Here is a 25568-nt window from a genome sequence, read left to right on the forward strand (position 1 = left end):
TATCCATGTACATATTTAAATGCTTCTTAAACATTGCGATAGTTCCTGCTTCATATGTACTTTTCTGTTATTATAATTATGTGTACTTATTGTCTTTTTCATAAATGTTTCTAACTCACTCCTATTTCATTCCGTCTTAACATCTATTCTTTTCTGTTGTGAACATTTGAAATAGTTCTTGCCACTTGAATTTATTTTCTCCACTCCTCCACTTCCCCAAATAGCTGAAGCAGAAATTGAAAGTCGCACTGTTTGAGCATTTCTGCATTTATTAATATTTCTGCTCTCTATTTGTATGTTTTAGATAATGCATCATCATATTGCTGTTGTGGAGAAGCTACCCCTGACAACGGTTGGGTGCCCCGCTTGCAATTCGGTGCAAGGATTTTCGGGTCATTCACTTCATTATTCCGCGAGAAAGGGACTGCCATGATATTTACAACTCCCTCCTCAAGCTCTCATGCCCAGGTATGCACTTTTTTCAAAAGCAACATACTACACAGGCGGCACAGTGGCATTTAGGGAAGCACATAATATTCAGGCAATATTAGAGGCAGAGAAGATCAGTTTGAGTTGGCATCATGTTTGGCACAGACATATTGTGCCAAAGGGCCTGTTTCTGTGCTGAACTGTTCTAGGTAATGTTTCATGTGTTATATATTTTTGACTCCCGACCAGAAACACCACCTATCCATGTTCTCCAGAGATGCTGCCTGTCCTGCAGTGATACTCCAGCACTTTGTGTCTTTAGACCAATAAATTTCTATCTAAGTTGCTTGCAAATATTTTACTGTTACTTTGGGTTTAAATATTGCCATTTTTAACAGCCCAGTACGTATCCTACCATCACGTTGTAAGGACACTTTTATTTAGGTTTATTAACGTCACGTGTACCGAGGTACTGTGAAAAGGTTTTGCATGCTATCCAATCAATCGGATAACACCATTCATAAATACAATCAAACAAAACTCCAGTACGATAGATGGAGCAAAGGGGAAGAGAAATAGTCAGAATATAATTCTCAGCATTGTAGCAAATTTTAGTGGGCTTGGTGGAAAATCCCCCTATTCTCTAAATATTAAAAAAAATCTTTAACCCTGGATGAAAACTTGTGGTCTGCCAAATTAAGGTTCTCTCATTTCCATTTGTATGTGAGCATTTGCTAATCTTTCAAGCTTGTGAAGCATTTAAATATATTCCTCAATTCCAGTAAAGTACGATGACCTGTATGCATTCGCTTTCCATCCGAAGAAGACTGAATACGAGAGGGAAATGGGCTGGAAGGTCATTAATTTAACCGATGAATATAGTCGTATGGGAATTCCAAACGCTATCTGGCAACTAACGGACGTAAACCGCAGTTACAAGGTAAGGGTGCACTGAAAGTTTAAAAGAACAATTAATATATATGTTTAGTCAGGTATTCATAAGTATGTGGAATTGGAACCGCAGCAAGCCATTTAGTTATTGCCAATCAAATCAACCAGTCTTGATCTCTACTACTTGTTTCTCGCCACCCAAACATCTTAAATTTGTTTGGTATTTCTTAAATACTTCACATGCTAATACAGTGAGAGATGTTGGCTTCTGTTTCCAACTGCTACTCTGAGGATCTAATAGGCAATTTCCTTGTCATTCAAAAGTGATATTTATTTACATTTTAGAGATACAGCGTGGAAGCAGGCCCTTTGGCCCACTTGGACAGCACCAACCATCCCACATATCTCACCTATCTGTGATAAATGTCAACACTCAGAGGCTAATTTAACTCATACTTTAGTAAATTGTATAAAAATCAAAAATTTCTGGACGGATATTTTTAGAATAATTTCTGAAGTTGTTAATACCCAATTGGATCCCGACTCAAAACTAATAATATTATGTATATCAGAACAAAGCCTAAAACTTACAACAAGCCAAAGAAACTTCCTTGATTATAGTATAATAACTGGGAAAAAATTAATATTAAAATTTTGGAAAAGTCCAACCGTGGATTATGGAGATGTCGGAGACCTTACATTTGGAAATAACTAGACTTGGCTTAATTGACAAACAAGAATTATTTGCTAGAATATGGTTTCCATTTATTGACTTTTTGAAAGGGTAAATTGGTCCGGCACGGAAGTCTGACTGAAGCTTGAACCCAGGATTAGATGAATAGTTATGCTTTATAATCTATGGACCTATCGCCAAAGATGTATTATTGATAATTTATTCTTTTTTATCGTGTGTTTTTTTTCTCTTCTTTCTCACTATATTAAAAAAAAACCCAAATAGAAGCAGAGTTAATATATAATTGATAAATGAGGATCCCTATTACTCTGATAGCTGGAATTCTATCTATTAACAATAAGTAATTGATATCCCTAAATTGTTTTGATTATGATATTAGGTATGCTACAAAACCTACCTGAATCTACCCCCCCACCTGTGCGCGCCGATTTTTGGCGCGCTGTTTAGAGGGGGCCCCGATTTTTACTAGGCTGTTGCAATCGAAAATGTTCAGCCTAGTAAATCATTAACGGAAAATCGCTGAAAGACCCCGTCGCAAAAGGTATTATTAGTTTTTATGGCCTTGTAAAATAGTTATAGTAGTTTATAAATCACTCTCTAAACTCGCAACCTCTCGCAGCCCCAGGGTTTTATAAAGCAAACAAAAGGGTATGTACCTTATTTTTACATTAAATGGGGCTTCTTAAGAACCCTGTATATAAAGTTTTCTATAGCGAGTATTTCATTTTGGGCTCTTTATATCCCGCAATATTTTTCTGGGCACTTGAGGGCACAAATCCAGCGCAATGTGAACGTTCTAAACCAGCGCGTTCACAGGAACCCACTAGAAAGCTGATTTAAATTGACTTTAATTTACAGCAATTGAACACTAAATTCCTTCCATTTGGCCTATCCATGTTTTACCCCCCTTGTGAATTATTTGTGAATATTATTTGGACACTTGGGCTATTTAAAATGTTAATCCCTAGTAATTGAAGTTTGAAATTAGCTACAATTGGGTAACTAACTAATTATATGCTTTAATTTCAGGTCATCCAAGTAAGATTATTTTATATATTTGTTTTCCCAATCTTCTCTATGATAACTGAAAATTTCATTCAGTTCTCTTAATTTTTAAGAAGGTTGTGGGCTTTTGACTGTCCACGATCACAGCTTTTTTGTTATGTCCATAGAAAGTCAATAGGGAACAAGATGCTAATTTCCGAGTATAAATATGGCCATAACTTTTTTATTACTTGAGATATGAAAGTGAATTAGGTGTCAAATGAAACTTATTGTTATGCTTTATCTGATGGGATAAATTGAAGACTTGATTTTTTAAATCTCAAAATTTTGTAACATTGCTAATGATATGTACATGCTTCTAATAAAATTATTATTTTAAAAAAAGGACAGCACCAACCAGTGATCACCCCTTACACCAGCACTATCCTACACATTAGGGACAATTTACAATTTTACTGAAGCCAAATAACCTACAAACCTGTACAAGTATGGGAGGAAGCTTGATGTTAACAATATCTGTGATATAACAATTGTAACAATATCAATAAGGTTGGTTGGTGTGGACTCAGTAGGCCAAAGAGCCTGTTATCCAGTTTGTTTCTCTACACTAAAACTAAGATGCTGCCTGACTTGCTGACTTCTTCCAGCACTTTGTGTTTTTCCCATAAGATTCCCACATCTACAATTTTCTGTCTCCAAAAATAGCAGGTTCTCTGAATTAAGTCTAACATGCAGAGTCAGAGCTTGCATTGGACTTCCTTATAAAAGTGCAGGAAGGTCACAGATTGATAGGGCACAGTGTGATGACGAATTAAAGCGGCCGGCAATGAAAAACTGAGGCTCCCCGCTGTGGTCTGAAGCCATGTGCAGTTACCCAGTCACCAGTGTATGGGTTTTCTGGCAAGGCTGGTGTGACCTGACTATGTAAAATGCACAATCTATATATCTATCTATATTACTAAAAGTCTGTTCTTGACCGGTTTTGGCGATCTGTGCTGCGATTTCCGAGAGAACGCCGCCACCTACAGCCGTCATTTTTGGCCACATCGCTCAGAGCTCCCCTCTGCCGCATGTGTGCTGAGGAATTTTCCCATCGATGAAAAATGACAGAGATATTAATGTTTTTACAAAATTCCCCATTCTTTCTGCTGCCCCTGCTGGAGGGAGGGGGAGGGACTATAAAACCAGGAAGTGGTGTGCCTCAATCAGTCTCTGCAAGTGGTGTGCCTCAATCAGAGCTCTGAATAACACTGAACAAATGTCTCCACAGCTGTGAGTACCCATAATGTGGTTTGAAAATGAAATATGGTGAATTTTGAGGAAAAAAGCACTGCCTCCTCCCCCCCCTCCCCTCCCCCCCCCTCTCCCCCCCCCCCCTCCCTCCCCCCTCCCCCCTCTCCCCTCCCCCCCCCCCCCCCCCTCTCCCCCCCCCCTCCTCCCCCCCCTCCCCCCTCCCCCCCCCCTCCCCCCCCTCCCCCTCCCCCCCCTCTCCCCTCTCCCCCCCCCCTCCCTCCCTCCCCCCCCCCCCCCTCCCCTCCCCCCTTCCCCCTCTTCCCCCCCCCCCCCCCCCCCCCCCCCCCCCCCCCCCCCCTCCTCCCCCCCCCCTCCTCCCTCTCCCCCCCTCTCCCTCTCCTCCCTTCTCCATCTCCCTCTCCTCCCTTTCTCTCTCCCCCTTTCCCTCTCCCCCCCCCCCTTCTCCCCCCCTCTCTCTCCCCCCCCCCTCTCCTCCCCCCACTCTCCTCCCCCCCACTCTCCTCCCCCCTCCCCCCCACCCCCCCTAACTTCTTCCCTCCACCCTCCCCCCCTCCCTGCCCCACCTCTGCCCCCTCACCTCTCACCCTCTCTCTCTCCCCCCACTCTCCCCCCCTCTTCCCCCCTCACCCTCTGCTCCTCTCTCCTCCTCTCCACCCCACTATCCCTCTTGCCTCTGTCTCTGTCTCTGCCCTTCTCTCTGCCCTCACTCTCTAACCCCCCCCCCCCCCCCCCCCTCTCTAGATGTGACTGCAAGTTGGGGGCTATGCGTCAGTAGATAGGGTGTTTATGGGGTAAAAGGAGCAAATTAATAATATTAACATAATATCAAGGGGGGTAATTAGCGCGAGTGCAGGGGGGGGGGGGAGGGATAGTTAGTGTGTGTGATGCTCCATGCCGCCCCCCCCCCCCCCCCCCACAACCGCACGTTGGGGGAACATGTGATAACCTTCTTCCTCCCCCATTCCATGTCGACATTAATTTCCTTATGTTCCTATATGGGGCAGTTCTTTATCCTTCCCCTCTCCATCATAATGCAGCAAATGTTGTTTTTCTTTTGATAGAGAGTCTTGGGCAGGCAATCCAGCATTGTGGTCTTGTGTTCTCAGCCTTTTGTTATCTGATCACGGATGCATTCTTCTTGCCTTTTCTTGCCTCCAGCTTATTTTAAAAAGTATTATTTTCAATTACCTCTACAATAGCATTCTTTGTTGCTTAAAATTTCAATCTTTAATTTGCTGATCAGATTAATGTTGATATTGTACAGTCAAACTCGTGATGACAAAACTGTTTTATAAGTGTATTTTATTTCATAATTACCCTTGCTTTTCCCTCAATAGATTTGTGATACATACCCGACACACCTGTATGTTCCCAAAAGTGTCAGCAAGCCCATTATAGTTGGAAGTTCCAAGTTCAGGAGCAAAGGGCGATTCCCCACATTGTCCTATTTTTACCAGCAAAAGCAGGTATGATTAATGATGTGTGGTGGGGTGCGTTGGTATTCATTGCAGTGAGGCCACCCGCACATGCATTAAGACGTAATATAAAATGCAGAGAAAGGCAGAGGAAAAGAGATAATGAAATGTCATGTAGGAGAGATCAGGTGCCAAACGGAGTAATAATGCAAAGTAAGAGTGAAAACTATTGCGACTTTACCTGCAAAGAGAACTGTTATCATTTATCTTTCAATGCTTCTTTATTATCACGGTACCAAGATACTGACATTTTTGTTTTGCATACAGATCAGTAAGATTATTGCCATACATATGTACAATCCCTAGTTGAGCACAGAATACATAGAAACCGCCCACTGAGTCTATATGCAAGAGTCGCAAGGTTTTGGCGCCATTTTCAAGTCCCAGCTCCAGCTGGCCACAAAGCTCGTTGCAGCCATCACCTCCATCCAGTCATCTCTCAACTGTCATTCCTCTCCTTGCCCTGGGGTACCTCCCGCAGCCGACCTTAAACGCGAGGAAGGTAAGACCCCCCCGGTTCTTCTTACTGGCCCCTTGTCCAGCGTCCGTCACCAACTCCCTCCACCCTCCTCTCTGGTTCTTAGTCTTCGGGAGCAAGCAGGGACCGCGCTCAACACCTTCCCTATCTCAGTTCCACAGCGGGTGAGCCTGACCTGCTGTTGGGGTGTAGCCAAGACCTGTGCACTGCGGACGACGTGATTGTATTCATGTATATTAGAATCATACAGCATGTAAACAGGCCCCTTGGCTCAACTTGCCCACACCGACCAACATGTGTCGTCTACACTAGTCCCTCCAGCTTGCATTTGTCCCATAGCCCTCCAAACCTGCTCTATATATTATATGGACTGAAGAGCCTGCAAATAAAATCTTTTCACTCTACCTTGGTACACGTGACGATAATAAAAAAACTAACCAAATGAACTTGGCCCTTGGGCAGTGGCACAGCATGAGAGAGTGCTGTGAGAAGGGAGAGAGTGGTTGTGGAGGCGGATGACTGAAATGGTGGTGGCTTTTAATTGATGGCATTTGCGGAGTCAAAGTTGTGTTCAATCCCACAGCAGAATTTGATTATGTTAATCATTAAACTGTATAGGAGGGTGTTATGGGAGATATTTGCTGTCGTATAAATGCATGTTGTTGTTAACCATGTTAAAAAAGCATCTTCCGAGATCCAAAGGTACCAGGTGTGGAGAATGGCGGGACGGATTGTCACTGTTTCGGCTGCATCGGGATGACACGGTGGCGCTGCAGTAGAGTTACTGCCTTACGGCGCCAGTGGCCTGGGTTCCATCCTGACTACCAATGCTGTCTTTATGGCGTTTGTATGTTCGCCCTGTTGGTTTTCTCCTGGTGCTCCAGTTCCCTAACACAGTCCAAAGTTGTGCAGGTTTGTAGGTTAATTGGCTTTGGAAAAATTGTGAATTTTCCCGCGCGCGTGTGTGGGTGTGGGTGTGTGGTCGGGCTCATGAATCATAGCGGGAAAAGAGATTTGTCTTATCCACTGCACCATTACATTGTTTGACTGAAAGATACAGCATGGAAGCAGGACCCCTGGCCCATGCAGTCCATGTTGACCATTGATCACCTGATCACACAAGTTCTATGTAGTCCCACTCGCTACACACAAGCAGTAATTTAAAGAGGCCAATTAACCAACAAACCCACACGACTTTGGGACATGGGAGGAATCTGGAGCACCCGGAGGAAACCCACTCGATCACAGGGAGGACGTGCAAACTCGACAAAGACAGCACCCGAGGTCAGGACCGAATGTGGATCTGTGGCGCCGTGAGGCAGTGGCTCTACCAACTTTGTTGCATTGCTTCCCATGTACGTTGATGAGATTGAACCATCATCAAAGCAATGACTGAATTAGCCTTCTCTGTTGATCAATGTTATACTGTTACTACTTCGGTCGTGTGCCTTCTCTCACCTGTTTGCAGGCTGCCATATGTAGGTGCAGTCAGCCGTTGTCTGGCTTCAGTGCTCGGTGTCTAGAGGATGAACACATGCTGCAAGCAATAAGTAAAGCCAATCCTAACAGTCACTTCATGTATGTAATGGATACAAGGCCAAAAGTATGTGTTAATTTTAACATTTAAATTCTCATTCATAGCAAGAACCTATTTACCCTAGATCTACAACAGGTTTTGTGAGTTATCCATTTTTTTTTTTACAGCTAAATGCAATGGCAAATCGAGCTGCGGGCAAAGGATATGAAAATGAAGACAATTATTCCAATATTAGGTTCCAGTTTGTTGGTATTGAGAATATCCACGTAATGAGAGGAAGTTTGCAGAAAGTCAGTGAAGGTAACTTTTAGTAACGTCGCATCTCAACTTGATGGAAATGAACCTTGTGAGTGTACTTTCTTTTCCATATTTTCATAAGTTATTGGAGCACAATTAGGCTATTTGGCCCATGAGATCTACTCCGCCATTCAATCATGGCTGATCTAACTTTCCCTCTCAACCCCATTCATCTGCCTTCTCCCCGTAACCCCTGACATCCTTACTAATATAGAATCTGTCAATCTCCACCTTAAAAAATATCCATTGTCTTGGCCTCCACAGCCGTCTGTGGCAATGAATTCCACAGATTCACCACCCTCTGAAAACGATCCCATCTGAAAACGATGAGTGATACAGAAATTAATTTCCAAAAGCATAGTTTATTCATTGTTTACGGGTGAATCAAAGCTGTGTGTAAATTGCTTGAGTTTTCCAATAGAGGATGTCATTTTGGGATAAGAGCTTTGGATACTCATTCTCAGGGTCATATAGCATGGAAAATGTCCCTTCAGCCCAACTCGTCCATGCCGACCAAGATGCCCCATATAAGCTAGTCTCATTTGCCTGCGTTTATAAATTTGTTCAGTATTTCAAATTTCCTAAACCACCCTGGTTATTCTTGATGGTCAAATGGCCTAATTCTGCTCCTATTTCTTATGATCTTATTAGATGGGCATGATCGGCATAGATGCAATGAGGAACAATGGGCCGATGGGTCTTATTTATGCTGTACAACTGATTGTAAAAGTTATTGAAAACAATGATTATAATTAAATGTGGGATCCACATCTGTCGTCTCCTTTGTTCTGAATACAGATGTTACTTGGACTCTTGCCCGTTTCTTGCATCTTCTTGTTTTCACACTTGCAGTGTTTGATTAAAAACATGCATCCACTCCCGCTGCGCTCTGCAAGGAAGCCAAGAGATTTTCAACTAGAAGTGTATTTAGTGTCATTAAAGAGCCAATATTTCTGCAGTGTTTACATTATTATTTAAGCAGAGGGATTAACCGAGTCACGAACACCGATGAATGTTTGAGCATATTCTCAAGTTTTATATGGAGAAAAATCCTTTTTGTTACTTTTATGAGGGACGAAACAAAAATTATTTGTGGTTGAGAAAGCAAAAAATATGCTGTTCTTGTCATATGCGCAAGGTTTAAAGATATTCTGAATTGTACTAAATATATACTTTCTGGTTTTTAGTGTGTGGAACCAAAGCTTTAACTTCAAATGACTTCTTGAGTGGTTTGGAGAGTTCTGGATGGCTTCGCCACATCAAAGCTGTTTTGGATGCTGCTGCACTTCTTGCTAAAGTACGTACAATTTCATAGCGTCAGACAGAGTCATACCGCGAGGGAAGAGGCCCTTCAGCCCAACTTGCCCACCCTGACCAACATGCCCCATTTACACGTCCCATCTGCCTGCATTTGAACCACATCCCTCTAAACCTATCTTATTCATGTAAAAGTCTAAATGTTTCTTAAAAATTGCGATAGTACCTACCTCAACTACCTTCTCCGGCAGCTTGTTCCATATACCTATCAACCTTTGTGTAACAACAGTTGCCCTTCGGGTTCCTATTAAATCTTTCCTCACCTTAAACTTATGTCTTCTGGTTCTTGATTCCCCTACTCTGGGTAAAAAATTCTGACTTTACCCTATCTATTCCCCCCATCTTATACATCTCTATTATTATTAAAACACAAAGTACGTGGTATAACACCAGGAAAAGCGTTCAACCAAGAAAATCAAGTGTGGTATCTAAACCGCTTATACACACTTATTCTAAAGACAATAACTAACTGCAGATGCAATGATAAGGTATCTGTATGTCAACAAGCACATACAAACTGATCATGTAGTTGCAAATGTATCATTGGGGTTATCATGTGGGCACATCCCTTCACTGGTGATGTACAAGATCAGCCCTTCATCCTCCTGCGCACCAAGGAATTAAGTCCTAGCCTGCTCAACCTCTCCCTATAGCTCAGGCTCTCGAGGTCTGTCAACATCAATCTGCACCTTTCCAGCTATATCAACATTTTAAAAACTCATTTAAAAAAAATATATGTATATGTCTGGGACAAAGACCCATCATTTATTTATTTGCCTCTGTAGTCCATAATTTGAGATTTGTAGTAGAAAAGAATTCACATGTAGTTAAAGTGCACATTGCCAGATTTTATTAAAGGCCATTTTTATACATTTTGGTTTCACCATGTAGAAATTACAGCTGTGTAATATAGTCCCCCATTTCAGGGCACCATAATGTTTGGGACACATGGCTTCACAGGTGTTTGAAATTGCTCAGGTGTGTTTAACTGCCTCCTTAATGCAGGTATAAGAGAGCTCTCAGCACCTAGTCTTTCCTCCAGTCTTTCCATCACCTTTGGAAACTTTTATTGCTGTTAATCAACATGAGGACCAAAGTTCTGCCAATGAAAGTCAAAGAAGCCATGATGAGACTGAGAAACAAATCAAACTGTTGGAAACCTCAGCCAAACCTTAGGCTCACCAAAATCAACTGTTTGGAACATCATTAAAAATAATGTTTACTAATCACAAAGGGACTGGCAGGCCAAGGAAGACCCCCACAGCTGATGACAGAAGAATTCTCTCTATGATAAAGAAAAATCCTCAAACACCTGTCCGACAGATCGGAAACACTCTTCAGGAGTCAGGTATGAATTTGTCAATGACCAATGTCCACAGAAGACTTCATGAACAGAAATGCAGAGGCTACTGCAAGATGCAAACCACTAGTTAGCCGCAAAAATAGGATGACCAGGTAACAGTTTGCCAAGAAGTACTAAAAGGACCAACCACAGTTCTGGAAAAAAGGTCTTGTGGACAGATGAGATGAAGATTAACTTTTCTTAGAGTGATGGCAAGAGCAAAGTATGAAGGAGAGAAGGAACTGCCCAAGATCCAAAGCATACCACCTCCTCTGTGAAACACGGTGGGGGTGTTATGGCCTGGGCATTTATGGTTGCTGAAACAGCGTAATGAATTCTAAAGTGTATAGACACATCCTATCTGCTTAAGTTCAAACAAATGCCTCAAAACTCATTGGTCGGTGGTTCATTGTACAGCAAGACAATAATCCCAAACATACTGCTAAAGCAACAAAGGAGTTTTTCAAAGCTAAAAAATGGTTAATTCTTGAGTGGCCAAGATTTGAACCCAATTGAGCATGCCTTTTATATGCTGAAGAGAAAACTGAAAGGGACTAACCCCCAAAACACGCATAAGCTAAAGATGGCTGCAATACCGGCCTGGCAGAGCATCACCAGAGAAGACACCCAGCAACTGGTGATATCCATGAATTGCAGACTTCAAGCAGTCATTACATGCAAAGGAAATGCAACAAAATACTAAATATGACTACTTTCATTTATATGACATTGCTGTGTCCCAAACATTATGGTGTCCTGAAATGGGGGAACTATGTATAAACTCTGCTGTAATTTCTACATGGTGAAACCAAAATGTATAAAAATTGCCTTTATTAAAATCTGACAATGTGCACTTTAACCACATGTGATTTTTTTTTTTTAATTTACAAATCTCAAATTATGGAGTACAGAGGCAAATAAATAAACGATGAGCCTTTGTCCCAAACATTATGGAGGGCACTGTAATATTATCACTCATTGTAACAATTTTATTAGCCCAACTACGATGGTGAACTCTCAAGTAAGAGGATCAATTCTTTGAAGTAAAAGTTATCTAAATCAGAGTTACACACTTTACTAAAATAGAGGCAAGGAACTGCAGATGTTGTTTTTTTTTTTTAAAAAGACAAAGTGCTAAGAGTAACTCAGCGGATCAGGCAGCATCTCTGGTGGACATGGATAGGATAGGATTCTCCTGACTCAATTTATTACCTTATCTTTGCAAAAATTAACATCAATGACTTGACAAAATGTGAAAATAGAAATTATATATAAACCTTGAGTTTCTGCACGATGGCCTAAAGAAATGTGAGCTTGATGGCTCCATCACTTGCCTTTTTCTTTATTTTGTCCAGGCGGTTGGATATGATGGTGCCAGCGTCTTAGTCCATTGCTCTGATGGTTGGGATCGTACTACACAGGTCTGTTCCTTGGGATCTTTGCTGCTGGATCCATATTACAGAACAATAAAAGGATTTATGGTAAGTAAAGATCATTATCATATTTTTAGCTCTGTGCAGATTGTATTCAATTTGATGAATAACAATTCAGAAATTATTGTACCACATGACAGGGCTTGATAAATGACCCTGGTTTTGATTAATCTCACAAACTGTAGACAACCAAATTGTTGCGATTTTTCTCCCCTCCCTCTTTTTTACCCCTTCCTTCCTTCTCTCTTAGCTGTACCCCACCTGGACTAGCACACATTTCTCCCCTTACCCCTAGATTCCCTCCTCTGGCTTCACAAGTCACACATCTTCTATCCTCATTTCACAATGTTTGCTCCTTCATCACTGGCTTTTGTCCAACCATCTGCCAATCAATTCCCTTCCCCCACTCACCTCGCTCTCTTCCAGCTTTCTCTTTGTGCCCCTCACCCCCCCCCCCCCCCCCCCCCCCCCCACACGCACACACTTTTTCTTTGTAAACCTGCACCTGTATCCCTTGCTGAGATACCTGTTCATTACACTTGTCGTGCCTTGATCTGCTGACTGTTGATGCTGGAATCTGGAACAACAAACGATCTGCTGGAGGAACTCAACAGATTGAGCGGTAACCATGGGTGGGAAGGAATGGTTGACGTTTCGGATCGAATTTATGCATTAGGATGGAGAGGGGAGAGTGGAAGTTGCCAGTGTAAAGAGGAGAGGGGGTGTGGTGAGAGGGGAATGAGAAGTGACTGGTGGGCTAGGAAGAGTTGATGGATGTCAGGGCATATGGAGCCGGGGAGTAAGTGTGCAGGGGGAAGGGGGGGTGGCGAGGCAGATAGATGATGGATGGAGATTAACAAGAGAGAAAAAAGGAAAGAAAGGTAGATTGAGCTAGTGGAGGGGAGGGTGAAGATAGAGACAGCTGCTGGAAGGTGATTAGCAGGAGCACAAAGGTTGCCAGTGTTGGAATCTGATAATATGGAATGTTATTGACTGAAGGATACAGCATGGAAACAGGCCCTTCCGCCCACCGAGTCCATGGCAACCATCGATCACCCGTTCACACTAGTTCTATGAGATCCCACTTTCTCATTCACACCCTATACAATAGGGGAAATTTACAAAGGTCGATTGACCTACAAAGCTTCACTTTTGGTGATATGCGATGAAACCCAAGTGGTCCCAAGGAGAAGATGCAAACTCCACACAGACAGCGCCAGAGGTCAGGATCTCTGAAAGAGCTGTTGCCTCACAGCGGCAGGGAGCCGGGTTTGTTCCAAGCCTCGGATGCTGTCTGTGGAATTTCTAACATTCTCTCCGTGACCACATGGGTGATAATTTTAGGGGATGAGTGAGTGACATCTGCAACCAGAACCAGAAGGGGTGGTAGAGCATGGGGGGCAAAATATGTGTGAAGTAAATGGATGGAACGACAAGGGGCTTAGCGACAAAATGGGGGCGGGGCGGGGGGGGGGGGGGGGAAACTGGAGAGTGTATAGAAAGGGGACAAAAAGCGGCAGAAGAAGCAGAAGAACCGGGGTGGGGTGGGGGGGGGGGGGGGGGGGGGGGGGTGTGAGTGGAGAAACAAACCAGGGGGGAGGAATGAAAAACAAAGTATTTCATGCATTGATAACTTATATTTTCTATTGCAAGGTTTTGATAGAAAAAGACTGGATTTCATTTGGTCACAAGTTTGCTGACAGGTAATGCAAGTAATACTTGTGTGGAAATTGTTTTTTGACCGTTAAAAAGGGCTTGATGTGAGTTGCTGTTAAATGATTTATTTCTAAATACCGCATGGATGAGGCTTAGTTAATAATTGTTCTGAATGTCTATGTGCTCTAGTTCTCTTCGCAAAATCAGTCAGATTATCAAAGATTTGAACTATGGTATCTTTTTTAAATGGAAATAATTATTTTGCTCTAGAGATATAACACAGAGCCAGCCCTTCAGCCAACCAAGTCCGCGCTGACCAGCGATCACCCCATACACCAGCACTATCCTACACACTAGAGACAATTTACACTTTTTTTACCGAAGCTACAAACCTGTACATCTTTCGAGAGTGGGGGGGAAACTAGAGCACCCGGAGAAAACCCACGTGTGGTTAAACTCCGCACAGGCAGCACCAATAGCACCCGGGTTTCTTGCACTGCGCTACCCTAAATTTTGATTTGAAGAAAAGTCCATTGCTTGCCAACAGTGGGGAAACAAATACAGTGGCTTGCAAAAGTATTCATACCCCTTGAACTTTTCCACATTTTGTCATGTTACAACCACAAACGTAAATGTACTTTATTGGGATTTTATGTGATAGACCAACACGAAGTGGTGCATAATTGTGAAGTGGAAGGAAAATGATACATGGTTTTCATTTTTATTTACAAATAAAAAACTGAAAAGTGTGGCGTGCAAAAGTATTCAGCCCCCCCGAGTCAATACTTTGTAGAACCACCTTTTGCTGCAATTACAGCTGCAAGTCTTTTGGGGTGTGTCTCTACCAGCTTTGCACAACTAGAGTGAAATTTTTGCCCATTCTTCTTTGCAAAATAGCTCAAGCTCAGTCAGATTGGATGGAGAGCGTCTGTGAACAGCAATTTTCAAGTCTTGCCAGAGATTCTCAATTGGATTTAGGTCTGGACTTTGACTGGGCCATTCTAACACATGAATATGCTTTGATCTAAACCATTCCATTGTAGCTCTGGCTGTATGTTTATGGTCGTTGTCCTGCTGGAAGTTGAACCTCCGCCCCAGTTTCGAGTCTTTTGCAGACTCTTAACAGGTTTTCTTCCAAGATTGCCCTGTATTTGGCTCCATCCATCTTCCCATCAACTCTGACCAGCTTCCCTGTCCCTGCTGAAGAAAAGCATCCCCACAGCATGATGTTGCCACCACCATGTTTCACAGTGGGGATGGTGTGTTCAGGGTGATGTGCAGTGTTAGTTTTCCGCCACACATAGCATTTTGCATTTAGGCCAAAAACTTCAATTTTGGTCTCATCTGACCAGAGCACCTTCCTCCACATGTTTGCTGTGTCCCCCACATGGCTTGTGGCAAACTGCAAACGGGACTTCTTATAGCTTTTTTTCAACAATGGCTTTCTTCTTGCCACTCTTCCATAAAGGCCCGATTTGTGGAGTGCACGACTAATAGTTGTCATGTGAACAGATTCTCCCACCTGAGCTGTGGATCTCTGCAGCTCCTCCAGAGTTACCATGGGCCTCTTGGCTGCTTCTCTGATCAATGCTCTCCTTGCCCAGCCTGTCAGTTTAGGTGGACGGCCATGTCTTGGTAGGTTTGCAGTTGTGCCATACTCTTCATTTTCGGATGATGGATTGAACAGTGCTCCGTGAGATGTTCAAAGCTTGGGATTTTTTTTTTATAACCTAACCCTGCTTTATACTTCTCCACAACTTTATCCCTGACCTGTCTGGTGTGTTCCTTGGGCTTCATGATGCTGTTTGTTCACTAATGTTCTCTAACAAACCTTTGAGGCCTTCACAGAACAGCTGTATTTATACTGAGATTAGATTACACACAAGTGGACTCTATTTACTAATTAGGTGACTTCTGAAGGCAATTGGTTGCACTGGATTTTATTTAGGGGTATCAGAGTAAAGGGGGCTGAACACTTTTGCACGCCACACTTTTCAGTTTTTTATTTGTGAACAAAATTGAAAACCATGTATCACTTTGCTTCCACTTCACAATTATGCGCCACTTTGTGTTGGTCTATCACATAAAATCCCAATAAAATACAGATTCAGATTCAATTTTAATTGTCATTGTCAGTGTACAGTACAGAGACAACGAAATGCATTTAGCATCTCCCTTGAAGAGCGACATAGCAAACGATTTGAATTAAAAAAATAATAAGTGTCCGGGGGGGGGGGGGGGGGGTGGGGTGGTGATTGGCAGTCACCGAGGTACGTTGTTGAGTAGAGTGACAGCCGCCGGAAAGAAGCTGTTCCTCGACCTGCTGGTTCGGCAACGGAGAGACCTGTAGCGCCTCCCGGATGGTAGGAGGGTAAACAGTCCATGGTTGGGGTGAGAGCAGTCCTTGGCGATGCTGAGCGCCCTCCGCAGACAGCGCTTGCTTTGGACAGACTCAATGGAGGGGAGCGTGGAACCGGTGATGCGTTGGGCAATTTTCACCACCCTCTGCAATGTCTTCCGGTCGGAGACAGAGCAGTTGCCATACCATACTGTGATGCAGTTGGTAAGGATGCTCTCGATGGTGCAGCGGTAGAAGTTCACCAGGATCTGAGGAGACAGATGGACCTTCTTCAGTCTCCTCAGGAAGAAGAGACGCTGATGAGCCTTCTTGATCAGAGTAGAGGTATTGTGGGTCCAAGAGAGGTCATCGGAGATGTTGACTCCCAGGAACCTGAAGCTAGAAACACGTTCCACCTCCGTCCCGTTAATGTGGATGGGGGTGTGCGTGCCGCCTCTGGACTTCCTGAAGTCTACAATGAGCTCCTTGGTCTTCTTGGAGTTAAGGGCCAGGTTGTTGTCAGCGCACCATGCTGCTAAGTGCTGGACCTCCTCCTGTAGGCCAGCTCATCGTTGTTGCTATATTTACATTTGTGGTTGTAACGTGACAAAATGTGGAAAAGTTCAAGGGGTATGAATACTTTTGCAAGCCACTGTATCTTTTCTATGCAATTTTACAAGAGGCACAGTTTCAATTACAGTGAAAATCCAATGGCAAAATAGGGAAAAATATATATATATTTTGCCATTTAGGAGGGTTCTAGATAGGCACATGGAAATTCAGGAAATGGAGGGATATGGATCAAGTGCAGGCAGAGGAGATTAACTTGGCATTAAGTTTGGCACAGTCATTGTGGGCCGATGGGATTGATGCCGTGCTGTACTGTTCTACGTTCTATTTCAGTATTGCCACTTCGTTTGCTTTTAGACCAGAGTAATATTTTAGTGAGAAAATACGTTTTTTAAAAGAATGCTTCATTTTAATGTTGTTTTTCCTGCTTCCCCCCTATGTTTTGTAGATGTGGCCAACTTGATGGAGACACCAAAGAAGTATCACCAGTGTTCACCCAGTTTATTGAATGTGTGTGGCACCTCATAGAGCAGTTCCCTCGGGTTTTTGAGTTCAGTGAAGCGTACTTACTTGAGATTCACGGACATGTTAATTCCTGCCAATTCGGGAACTTTGTTGGAAATTGCCAGAAAGAACGAGAAGACATGAAGTAAGTATTGCACGTTGGTCTGGTGGGTTTGGTGAAGTAACAGAGGCACCGTGACTGTGCATGCAAGGGGACAGCGTAGGGGCGCACTCGGAGCACGCAAGGGGAGAGCGTAGGGGTGCACGGTGGAGCAGCAGTTGAGATGCTGCCTTACCGCGCCAGAGACCAGGGTTCGATCCTGACTATGTCTGCTGTCTGCATGGAGTTTTTGCTGTGACTGCGTGGGTTTCTCCAGGTGCTCCGGTTTCCTCCCACACTCCAAAGACATGCAGGTTTGTAGGTTAATTGGCTTCTTTAAATATTGTAAATTGTTCCTATTGCGTAGGATAGTGCCAATGTATGTGGACCGCTGGTCTGCGCAGACTCGGTGGGCCGAAGGGCCTGTTTCCGCACTATACCTCTAAACTAAACTAAATGTGAAAATTAATAAAAAACGATTGCTTTGCTTTGCAGCAAATTTGTGATTAGAAGTTGTGTTTACATTGTAGACGATTCTTCTTTGCATTGTAACAGGTGGTATAAGTAATTATTATTCATTATGGGATATCGTACTATTAATATTGAGGTGTGTTAAAATGCTACAATGCTGACTTCTCTAGCTCAATCAACGTCTCAAAATATTGTGTATGATATAGATAACTATTATTAAATTGGGAATATCTGAAATTAAAATGTAACGAAACTGGTTGGAATTAACTCAAATTGTTTTAATGAACAGTTGTGTATCTGAGGAATTGTGAATTCTTGCATATATTCAACTTGCTGTTACATATTGATCAGAATATTAACAGAAGATCTATAACATAGAGATTGCCTTAGAAAATTACACGGAGAATATTGCTGCTTGCAGAAACTAATTGGGGGCGATAGGGCGAGAAACAATAATGTCAAGATGGGCCAGGGGATTAATGCAAAGCGGATTGCTGACAATTCTTCATTTTAGAGGATTCTCCTCGTATCCTGCTGTTAGTTATGGATTATTGTCATTAAATTTATGAAGATTGTTACAGAGGTCTGTGATTTAATATTAAAGTGATTAATATTTCCCATTTAAAACTTAATTGAGAATTGATGGCAATTGCTTAAGGACTATTACAATTGAGAATTGACTGTTTTTAAGATTTTTAAACATTGTAGTTGAAACAGCAATACTTGTAACAACCGATTTTTTTTTGGCAGTATTAAAAACAAGACACATTCCTTATGGTCATTTCTTTTGGAAAATCAACATAAATATTTGAACCCACTCTACGATCCTAATCTTCCCTGCGTACATGAGGTGATCGAACCAAACACAGTTGCCTTCAACTTTAAGTAAGTTTGGACTTCTGTTAAAAAATGTGCACCAGGAATGTACAGCTCATGGTGACTCGGGTTCGATCCAAACTATGGGTGCTGTCTGTACGGAATTTGTATGTTTTCCCTATTACCGCATGGGTTTCCCCCGGGTGCTCTGGTTTCCTCCCACACCCCAGGACGTACAAATTTGTAGGTTACTTTGCTTCAGTAAAATTGTCTCTAGTGTGTAGGATCATGCTAGTGTATGGGGAGATCGCTGGTCAGCACAGACTCGGTGGGCCGAAGGGCTTGTTTCTGCACTGTATCTGTAAACTAAATTAACTTTCTCCTAATTTCCAATTCTTCATTGTGATTACAGGTTTTGGCGCAGTATGTATCATCAGTTTGATAAAACGATCCATCCCCGCCAATCACAACTTGAACTAGTTTTATCTCTCAGTGAACAGAATAAACAACTGGAGATTGAAGCCAAACAGCTGGAGAAAGTGAGTTGATACAAAATGCGATGTGTACAAAGTGTGGCCCCACTGAGTGTTTGTGATATATTTACATAACATAATCTTGCCTATTTTACTCAATGACTGGAAACAAATTTGAGCTGGTAGAGCTGCTGCCTCACAGCGGCCGAGACCTCGGTTCGATTGTGACCTCGGCTGCTGTCTGTGTGGAGTTTGTGCATCTCTAAAATAAACCCTTTCCTGTAACAGGGTGACAAAAACTGAACACAATACTCCAAATATGGCCTCAGTAATGTCTTCTACAACTGTAACATAACATCCTAACTGAAGAAGGGTCTGGAACCGAAACGTCACCCATTCCTTCTCTCCTGAGATGCTGCCTGTCCCGCTGAGTTACTCCAGCTTTTTGTGTCTATCCTAACTTCTATACTCAGTTGTACTGCATATCGTATCTTAAATGTGTGTCTTTTGACCATAGTAATTGTGATGTTTCTTCAACCAAAGACTTTCCAACTAATTGAGGATTTCTGTTTTTTTTTTTTTTACTTTACAGAAAATAATAGAACTGGGGGAGAAACCACGTACAGTTATCAAAAAAGAGTCTTTCCATTTGGTTAGCCGATTGTCACAGACGCTAAAGGCCACTGATAAAATGTGTAAGGAACGGCAAAGCACACCGGGAACTAACCCAATTCGAACGGTGGAAGGTAGTAACATTCCTGAAGATGGATGCAAAGACCTCAAACCAAGCTTCTCCAAAGCCGAGCCCACGTTAGTTAATTTGGAGCTTGGCATGGCAAAAATGACTTGCTAAATCAGAAAGACATGGTTTTTGCTAGCAGACCTGGAAGAATGCTTCTGGAAAACATTTGAACCCAGTGTGCAGTAGTCTGGAAGATGTTTGGTGTATCAGCCATTCAGTTTTGTGGTCAATTACGCAATTATGCACTTCACTCATGATTTGACTTTAAAATGTAATATTTCACAAGTGGTTTTGATAAGTAACAGCTGAATTAACTAATTTGGAAATTCCAGTCTAAAAAACATGTGCTCTGCTTCATCTAATTCAGATTGAAATCAGTGAGGTTGCACTGCCATGGATTGTAAATATTGTGTTGTACAGAGACTCGACATTCAACTAAATGTTTTTGTAGAGCGTTTTATCGGATAAAAAATACCTGCTTTGGGTGTCAGGTGGAGCAATTGATGTTAATGGTTCCCTGAAAGTAAGTAATTGTGAAGCTTTGACATTGGTGCAGCTTGAGGGGAAATAATAATGATTGGCTTGGAATTCCATGAACATTTTATGATGATTATCACTGTAACTATGCTGTAATGGTGCAGCTACTGTTCAACTCACAAAGTGTAAAGTCTGCAGTGGGACGACCAGCGTGTTTGGTCCAATGAAACCGATGTCCTTCAGATCACGACCATTGAACCAGCCTCTGAAAATGAGCAGAATTTATTTTATCTTGCTAAAAACTTGGTGATGTCTTGGAAATGCAGGTTTAATTTAAAAAGGGAAGTTACCTGCATGTTGTATGTGCGATGATTTCCTTAACATTTATCAAGAATACTCCATGTGCTGCGTTCAGGGAAATGGACAGAGTGTTGGCCACTTGTTTGTTTTTAACTCTGAGTGCAGCGAAGATGTATGTGAGGAATCAGTTGGTATTTGGTGGCACTTGGGCGCTAAAATTGGTTCAATTCAGTTGTTAATGTCTATATAGATCACAATTTGATTACTTAATTGCAATGGAGATTTTTTTATGATAACCTTCAGGCATTAGGTGTTTTTTAAAACTTGCATTAATCTAGCTTTGACAAAGTGTCCTCTAAATATATCCCACTTTTGTTTCTTATATTTGTCGTCTGGAGTGAATGTATTTTATTTATTTTGTAAGTGTGAACGTTAACCAATCTTGACTGAGCGACTAAAACAGTTACTGTTAATGTTCTCTTCCTCGTAACTAATGTGGGGCTTACGTGTGTTATTGGAGAAATCATTTTGTCTTTAAATAGTTCCCTGGGATCGCAAGAATCTTGGAAACAAACGGTGTGCACATCGGTACTGGTAGATGTAAATCTATCTGGAGGATTGAAAATATTTTCTCTGCGCTGAGTCTCAGTATGCTCCCGATTAAGTAGAATCCCAATGAATTGTTGCGAATACTCAAATGTTCTCAGCTACAGAACTCCGTACATTTAGAATCAGTGTGGAATTATTTAACTCTTTTCTGATCCTTCACATTAGCTTTATTTATTTATTTCCAATGTGTTGCTTAATTTTGCTTTTAAAATATGGTGCACTTTGGAAATCCTGCACTTTCTCTTACTTGACACCTAAATAATGTAAAAGCCGGTTAGTAGTTCAACATTCTGAAATGTACAGACTGTTGCTAGAAATCATTCCAATATTGAAACCTCTTCATATTCCTCAGGGTTTATGGCTGTTCCTTGCACTAATAATATTGATCTTGGTCATGTTTACAGAAGTTGAGCACAATCTTTAGAAAGTTTTACTGAGGGAACATGTTTTGAAGAATTATTAAAGTTGTTTTTTTTAATAAATGTAATCACTGTGCAAATACTAAAAATATTGACGACCAACTTTTAAGCCTCTTTACTAATTCGACCGAAATATCAGATTTTCACAACGTGAAGTTCGGCTACAGAGGCTGTGTGCCTCAGGAAATATGACCAGATATCCATTACAGAATATGGAGAGTGTGTAGGAAATTCTGTTGTGCTGTTTGTTGTGTTTATATGGTATTTGCACTTTATCATAGTGGAAGATTTAATTTCACAATTTGGGAAACTTATAATTCTTTGGATGGTCGACGCTGTATTAACTTAATAATAATGGGGCACTTGGATATATTCTTATAGATCTCACAGGAAATTCATATCCACAGGTACCACTACAATTTTCTTGCGTTAATTTTAAATCGTGTTGATAGAGCTTGCAGTTTTCCAATGTGCACACTCTGGAGATATGGCTTCATATTGGAAGTGAACATTCCGAAAACTGGCCTTTTTTTACTGCTTTCTAAAGCATGAAAGTTTACTGTTTTGTTGCTGTGCTAAAAGTGCAAAAAGTGCCATTAATGAGTGGAATTAAATTGAATTTATTTCAAAGAAGGCTTTCCGCTCATCCAAATCGGCCTCCTTTCTATCTGAAAAGAGGGATATTCATGTTGACACTGCCTCACAATCTTTGAGCATGTTTTGATGGAGATACATTTGATTGGCGGAGTTTGGGGGAAATTGCGCAAAATACCAACCATGTCTGAACTAATCATGGGAAACTAGCTTGATGAAGGTTCACGGGTTGTGAGCAGATCACAGCTATTTCATTTAGATAACATATTAGCTAATTTACAATTTATAGAACTTTTAGTACACCATGGACAGGAATGGCTGGGAAAATGCTTGTTTGTACACAAGAAATATTTGCATGTACTCGCAACCTCTCCAGTGCAGTCATTCAGTCTGCCTTTGGGTCTTGGATGTAATCTCTGCGATTGGGCAAGTTTTCCCACGATGGGTGCCTTTTATATCTTTCACTCCACGCTGAATTTTAATGGCCTATCATGAGATTTGGTGCTTTATTCGGGCATACTTTGAACATTATGGTTGAAGTATATGAATATTACTTTGCCTCGCGCTTCTCCAAGATGCAGTCTGGCACTTAATGTTCTCGATTTGAAATTGACATTTGCCTTATCTTAACTGTGCTCTGTAAAGAGAGACCTCTTTCTGCACATGGCGTAACATTTAAGACATGGGAATGTTTCATTTAAAAATAAGGTTTGAGCTTTTGGCTGTTGAAGCTGCTTCCACAGATCTCTTAAATGACAATGGTGATAATTTATTTATTGGGACATTTCCAGTGTCATAATTTATAAATGTTACTAAAGCTCAGTTATTTATTAAAGTACAGGTACTGTCATATTTATTTGTTTTAAACACTTTGAAAAGTCAAAATTTGTAAGGGGTTATGTTGTGCAAAGTATTACACAAAATATGAGGTAAATAAAGTTATCAAAAGATGATTAAATAACATCACAATTCTGTTTTCAAGATTTATAACGGCACAAAAAGTCTTATGAAAAGAACGGTGAACTTGCATGGGTGAAGCAGATCAAAGTTAAATAATATTCTGACAATAAAATTACACTAGTCTAAAAACTAAACTTACTATACATCTGTAAAGAGTCTTTATAATCCAAGTATTAATGCTACCTCTTCTAATTAGGTGTTGTATATCTATTTATGGTTTGCTCTCTGGACCAGTAAATAGAATTGTCTCATTTGTAGCTCTGGAGAAATGTTGTACAATAATGTGTACGTACAAGACCGTGCAGAATTCTGCTGTTGTCCCCGTGCAGAATGTCATGGGAATGAGAAAGTGTGGGGTGGGGCGGGATGGGTGGCTGGTTGGTGAAAATAGGTGGGACTGGAAGGAGGCCCGATGATACTTAATGAAACTATACTAGGAATACTTGAAGCCTTTAAGTTATTTCTTAACTAAGAGATATTATCTTTGCTCTGTTAGTCCCTGGGATTAAGCGTTAGTGTAGTCTTGCCGAGAGTTCATACTGTAATTGGGAAGGGTAGAGCCTTTTGTAATTAATGTATTAGTTTGTAATTAATTTGTAGTTTAATGTGAGATGGTCTGAATTTTTAGTGTGGCTATAGAAATTCTCGAAAGATCTTTATGTGATCTGGACACTGTTGCCTTAAACTTTTTTTAAATATGCTTTGAATGTTATTTTGTGTAAACTTTCTGTAAACTAAGGCTCAAATATTTGAGCTACTACAATAAATTCTATCATTTCCTTATTTCTTGTATTTTTTTAAACTGAATAAAAGGAGTCTTTTTTTCATGGCACAAAAGGAGGTGTTTGTACTCATTGTAAAAATGAGTTGTGCAAAAAACTTTGAACCTTTTCCCAAAGAATTGCCAAGGATTCGTGGCACAGAAGCAGGCATCAATAAGCAGCATCGTCCACTCATCAAAATGTATCAGCATTGGGTTCCTGAGCATCCCTTAATGCATCTATACTATTGTCTTGGCTACAGTGTGGTCTCAAATTCTGTATTTCCACCATTCGTAGAGTTCATTCAAGTAGTAGACACAAAATGCTGGAGTAACTCAGCAGGACAAGCAGCGTCTCTGGAGAGAAGAAATGGGAGACATTTTGGGTTGAGACCCCGCTTCAGGCTGATGTCGGGAGAGGGTGGTACAGAAATAAAATGTAGTCGGATTCAGTATGACTGGTCGGAGAACGAGGGAGGAGATGGAGAGAGAGAGAAAGCAAGGGCTACTTGAAGTTAGAGAAGTCAATGTTCATACCACTGGGGTGGAAGCTACCCAAGCAAAATATGAGTTGTTGTTCCTCCAATTTGTGCTGGGCCTCACTCTGACAATGGAGGAGGCCCAAGACAGAAAGGTCAATGTGGGAATGGGAGGGGGAGTTAAAGTGTTGAACAACTGGGAGATCAGGTAGGTTTAGGCGGACTGAGCGAAGGTGTTCAGCGAAACAATCGCCAAGCCTGCACTTTATACAGGAGCCCACAGCGGATACAGTAGATGAGGTTGGAGGAGGTGTAAGTGAACCTGTGCTTCACCTGAAAAGACTGTTGGGGTCCTTGGACAGAGTAGGGAGGGGATGGGGGGTATAGGGGCAGGTGTATCTCCTGAAGTTGCAAGGGAAAGTACCCGGAGAGAGGGTGTTTTGGGTGGGAAGGAATGAGTTGACCAGGGAGTTCTGGAGGAAATGGTCGCTGCGGAAAGGGGTGGTGTTGATTAACCCTTATTAATCTATGCCATTTATAACCTCCACTACACTTATATGCATGCCACCCATTACATGGTATTACGGTACTACACTAATAACGACAGCCAGCTGGCAGAAGCCATGCTGAGCTGGGAGAGCACTATCTTATGAAGAAAGACTGGATAGACTTGGTTTATACTCTAGAATTTAGGAGATTGAGAGGGGATCTTATAGAAACTTACAAAATTCTTAAGGGGTTGGACACTTATTCATGTCTATGAGGGAGATGCTGCCTGACGTGCTGAGCAACTCCAGTACTTTGTGTGTGTTAAGGGGTTGGACAGGCTAGATGCAGGAACATTGTTCCCGATGTTGGGGAAGTCCACGACAAGGGGTCACAGCTTAAGGATAAGGGGGAAATCCTTTAAAACCGAGATGAGGAGAACTTTTTTCACACAGTGGTGAACCTCTGGAACTCTCTGTCACAGAGGGTAGTTGAGGCCACAGTTCATTGGCTATATTTAAGAGGGAGTTAGATGTGGCCCTTGTGGCTAAGGGGATCAGGGGGTATGGAGAGAAGGCAGGTACAGGATACTGAGTTGGATGAACAGCCATGATCATATTGAATGAAAGACGGCTCGAACCCCGAGTACTCCTCCCTAAAGG

General features: G+C 41.8%; 1 protein-coding gene across 1 annotated transcript; it reads left to right on the forward strand.

Annotated features, from left to right (window-relative positions):
• The first annotated feature begins 284 nt into the window (after positions 1-284).
• LOC129698079 (myotubularin-related protein 6-like) lies at positions 285-23964 on the forward strand. The gene is made up of 12 exons (XM_055636942.1): positions 285-468; positions 1212-1369; positions 5611-5739; positions 7695-7829; positions 7931-8063; positions 9248-9357; positions 12075-12200; positions 13806-13855; positions 17165-17365; positions 18542-18676; positions 19020-19146; positions 19673-23964. The coding sequence occupies exons 2-12, from the start codon at positions 1274-1276 to the stop codon at positions 19931-19933; spliced, it is 1503 nt and encodes a 500-aa protein (XP_055492917.1). The 5' UTR covers positions 285-468; positions 1212-1273; the 3' UTR covers positions 19934-23964.
• The last annotated feature ends 1604 nt before the right edge of the window (positions 23965-25568 follow it).

Source organism: Leucoraja erinacea, chromosome 6 (genome assembly GCF_028641065.1).
Source record: "Leucoraja erinacea ecotype New England chromosome 6, Leri_hhj_1, whole genome shotgun sequence".
In the NCBI taxonomy this organism is placed as follows: Eukaryota; Metazoa; Chordata; class Chondrichthyes; order Rajiformes; family Rajidae; genus Leucoraja; species Leucoraja erinaceus.

Excerpts from the sequence above, each read along its gene's own strand:
- LOC129698079 (XM_055636942.1), top strand. The coding sequence starts at position 1,274 with ATGGGCTGGAAGGTCATTAATTTAACCGATGAATATAGTCGTATGGGA. Across the intron at positions 9,358-12,074 it reads CTGCTGCACTTCTTGCTAAA|GCGGTTGGATATGATGGTGC; the intron begins GTACGTACAATT and ends TATTTTGTCCAG. Across the intron at positions 17,366-18,541 it reads AAAGAACGAGAAGACATGAA|TATTAAAAACAAGACACATT; the intron begins GTAAGTATTGCA and ends TTTTTTTGGCAG.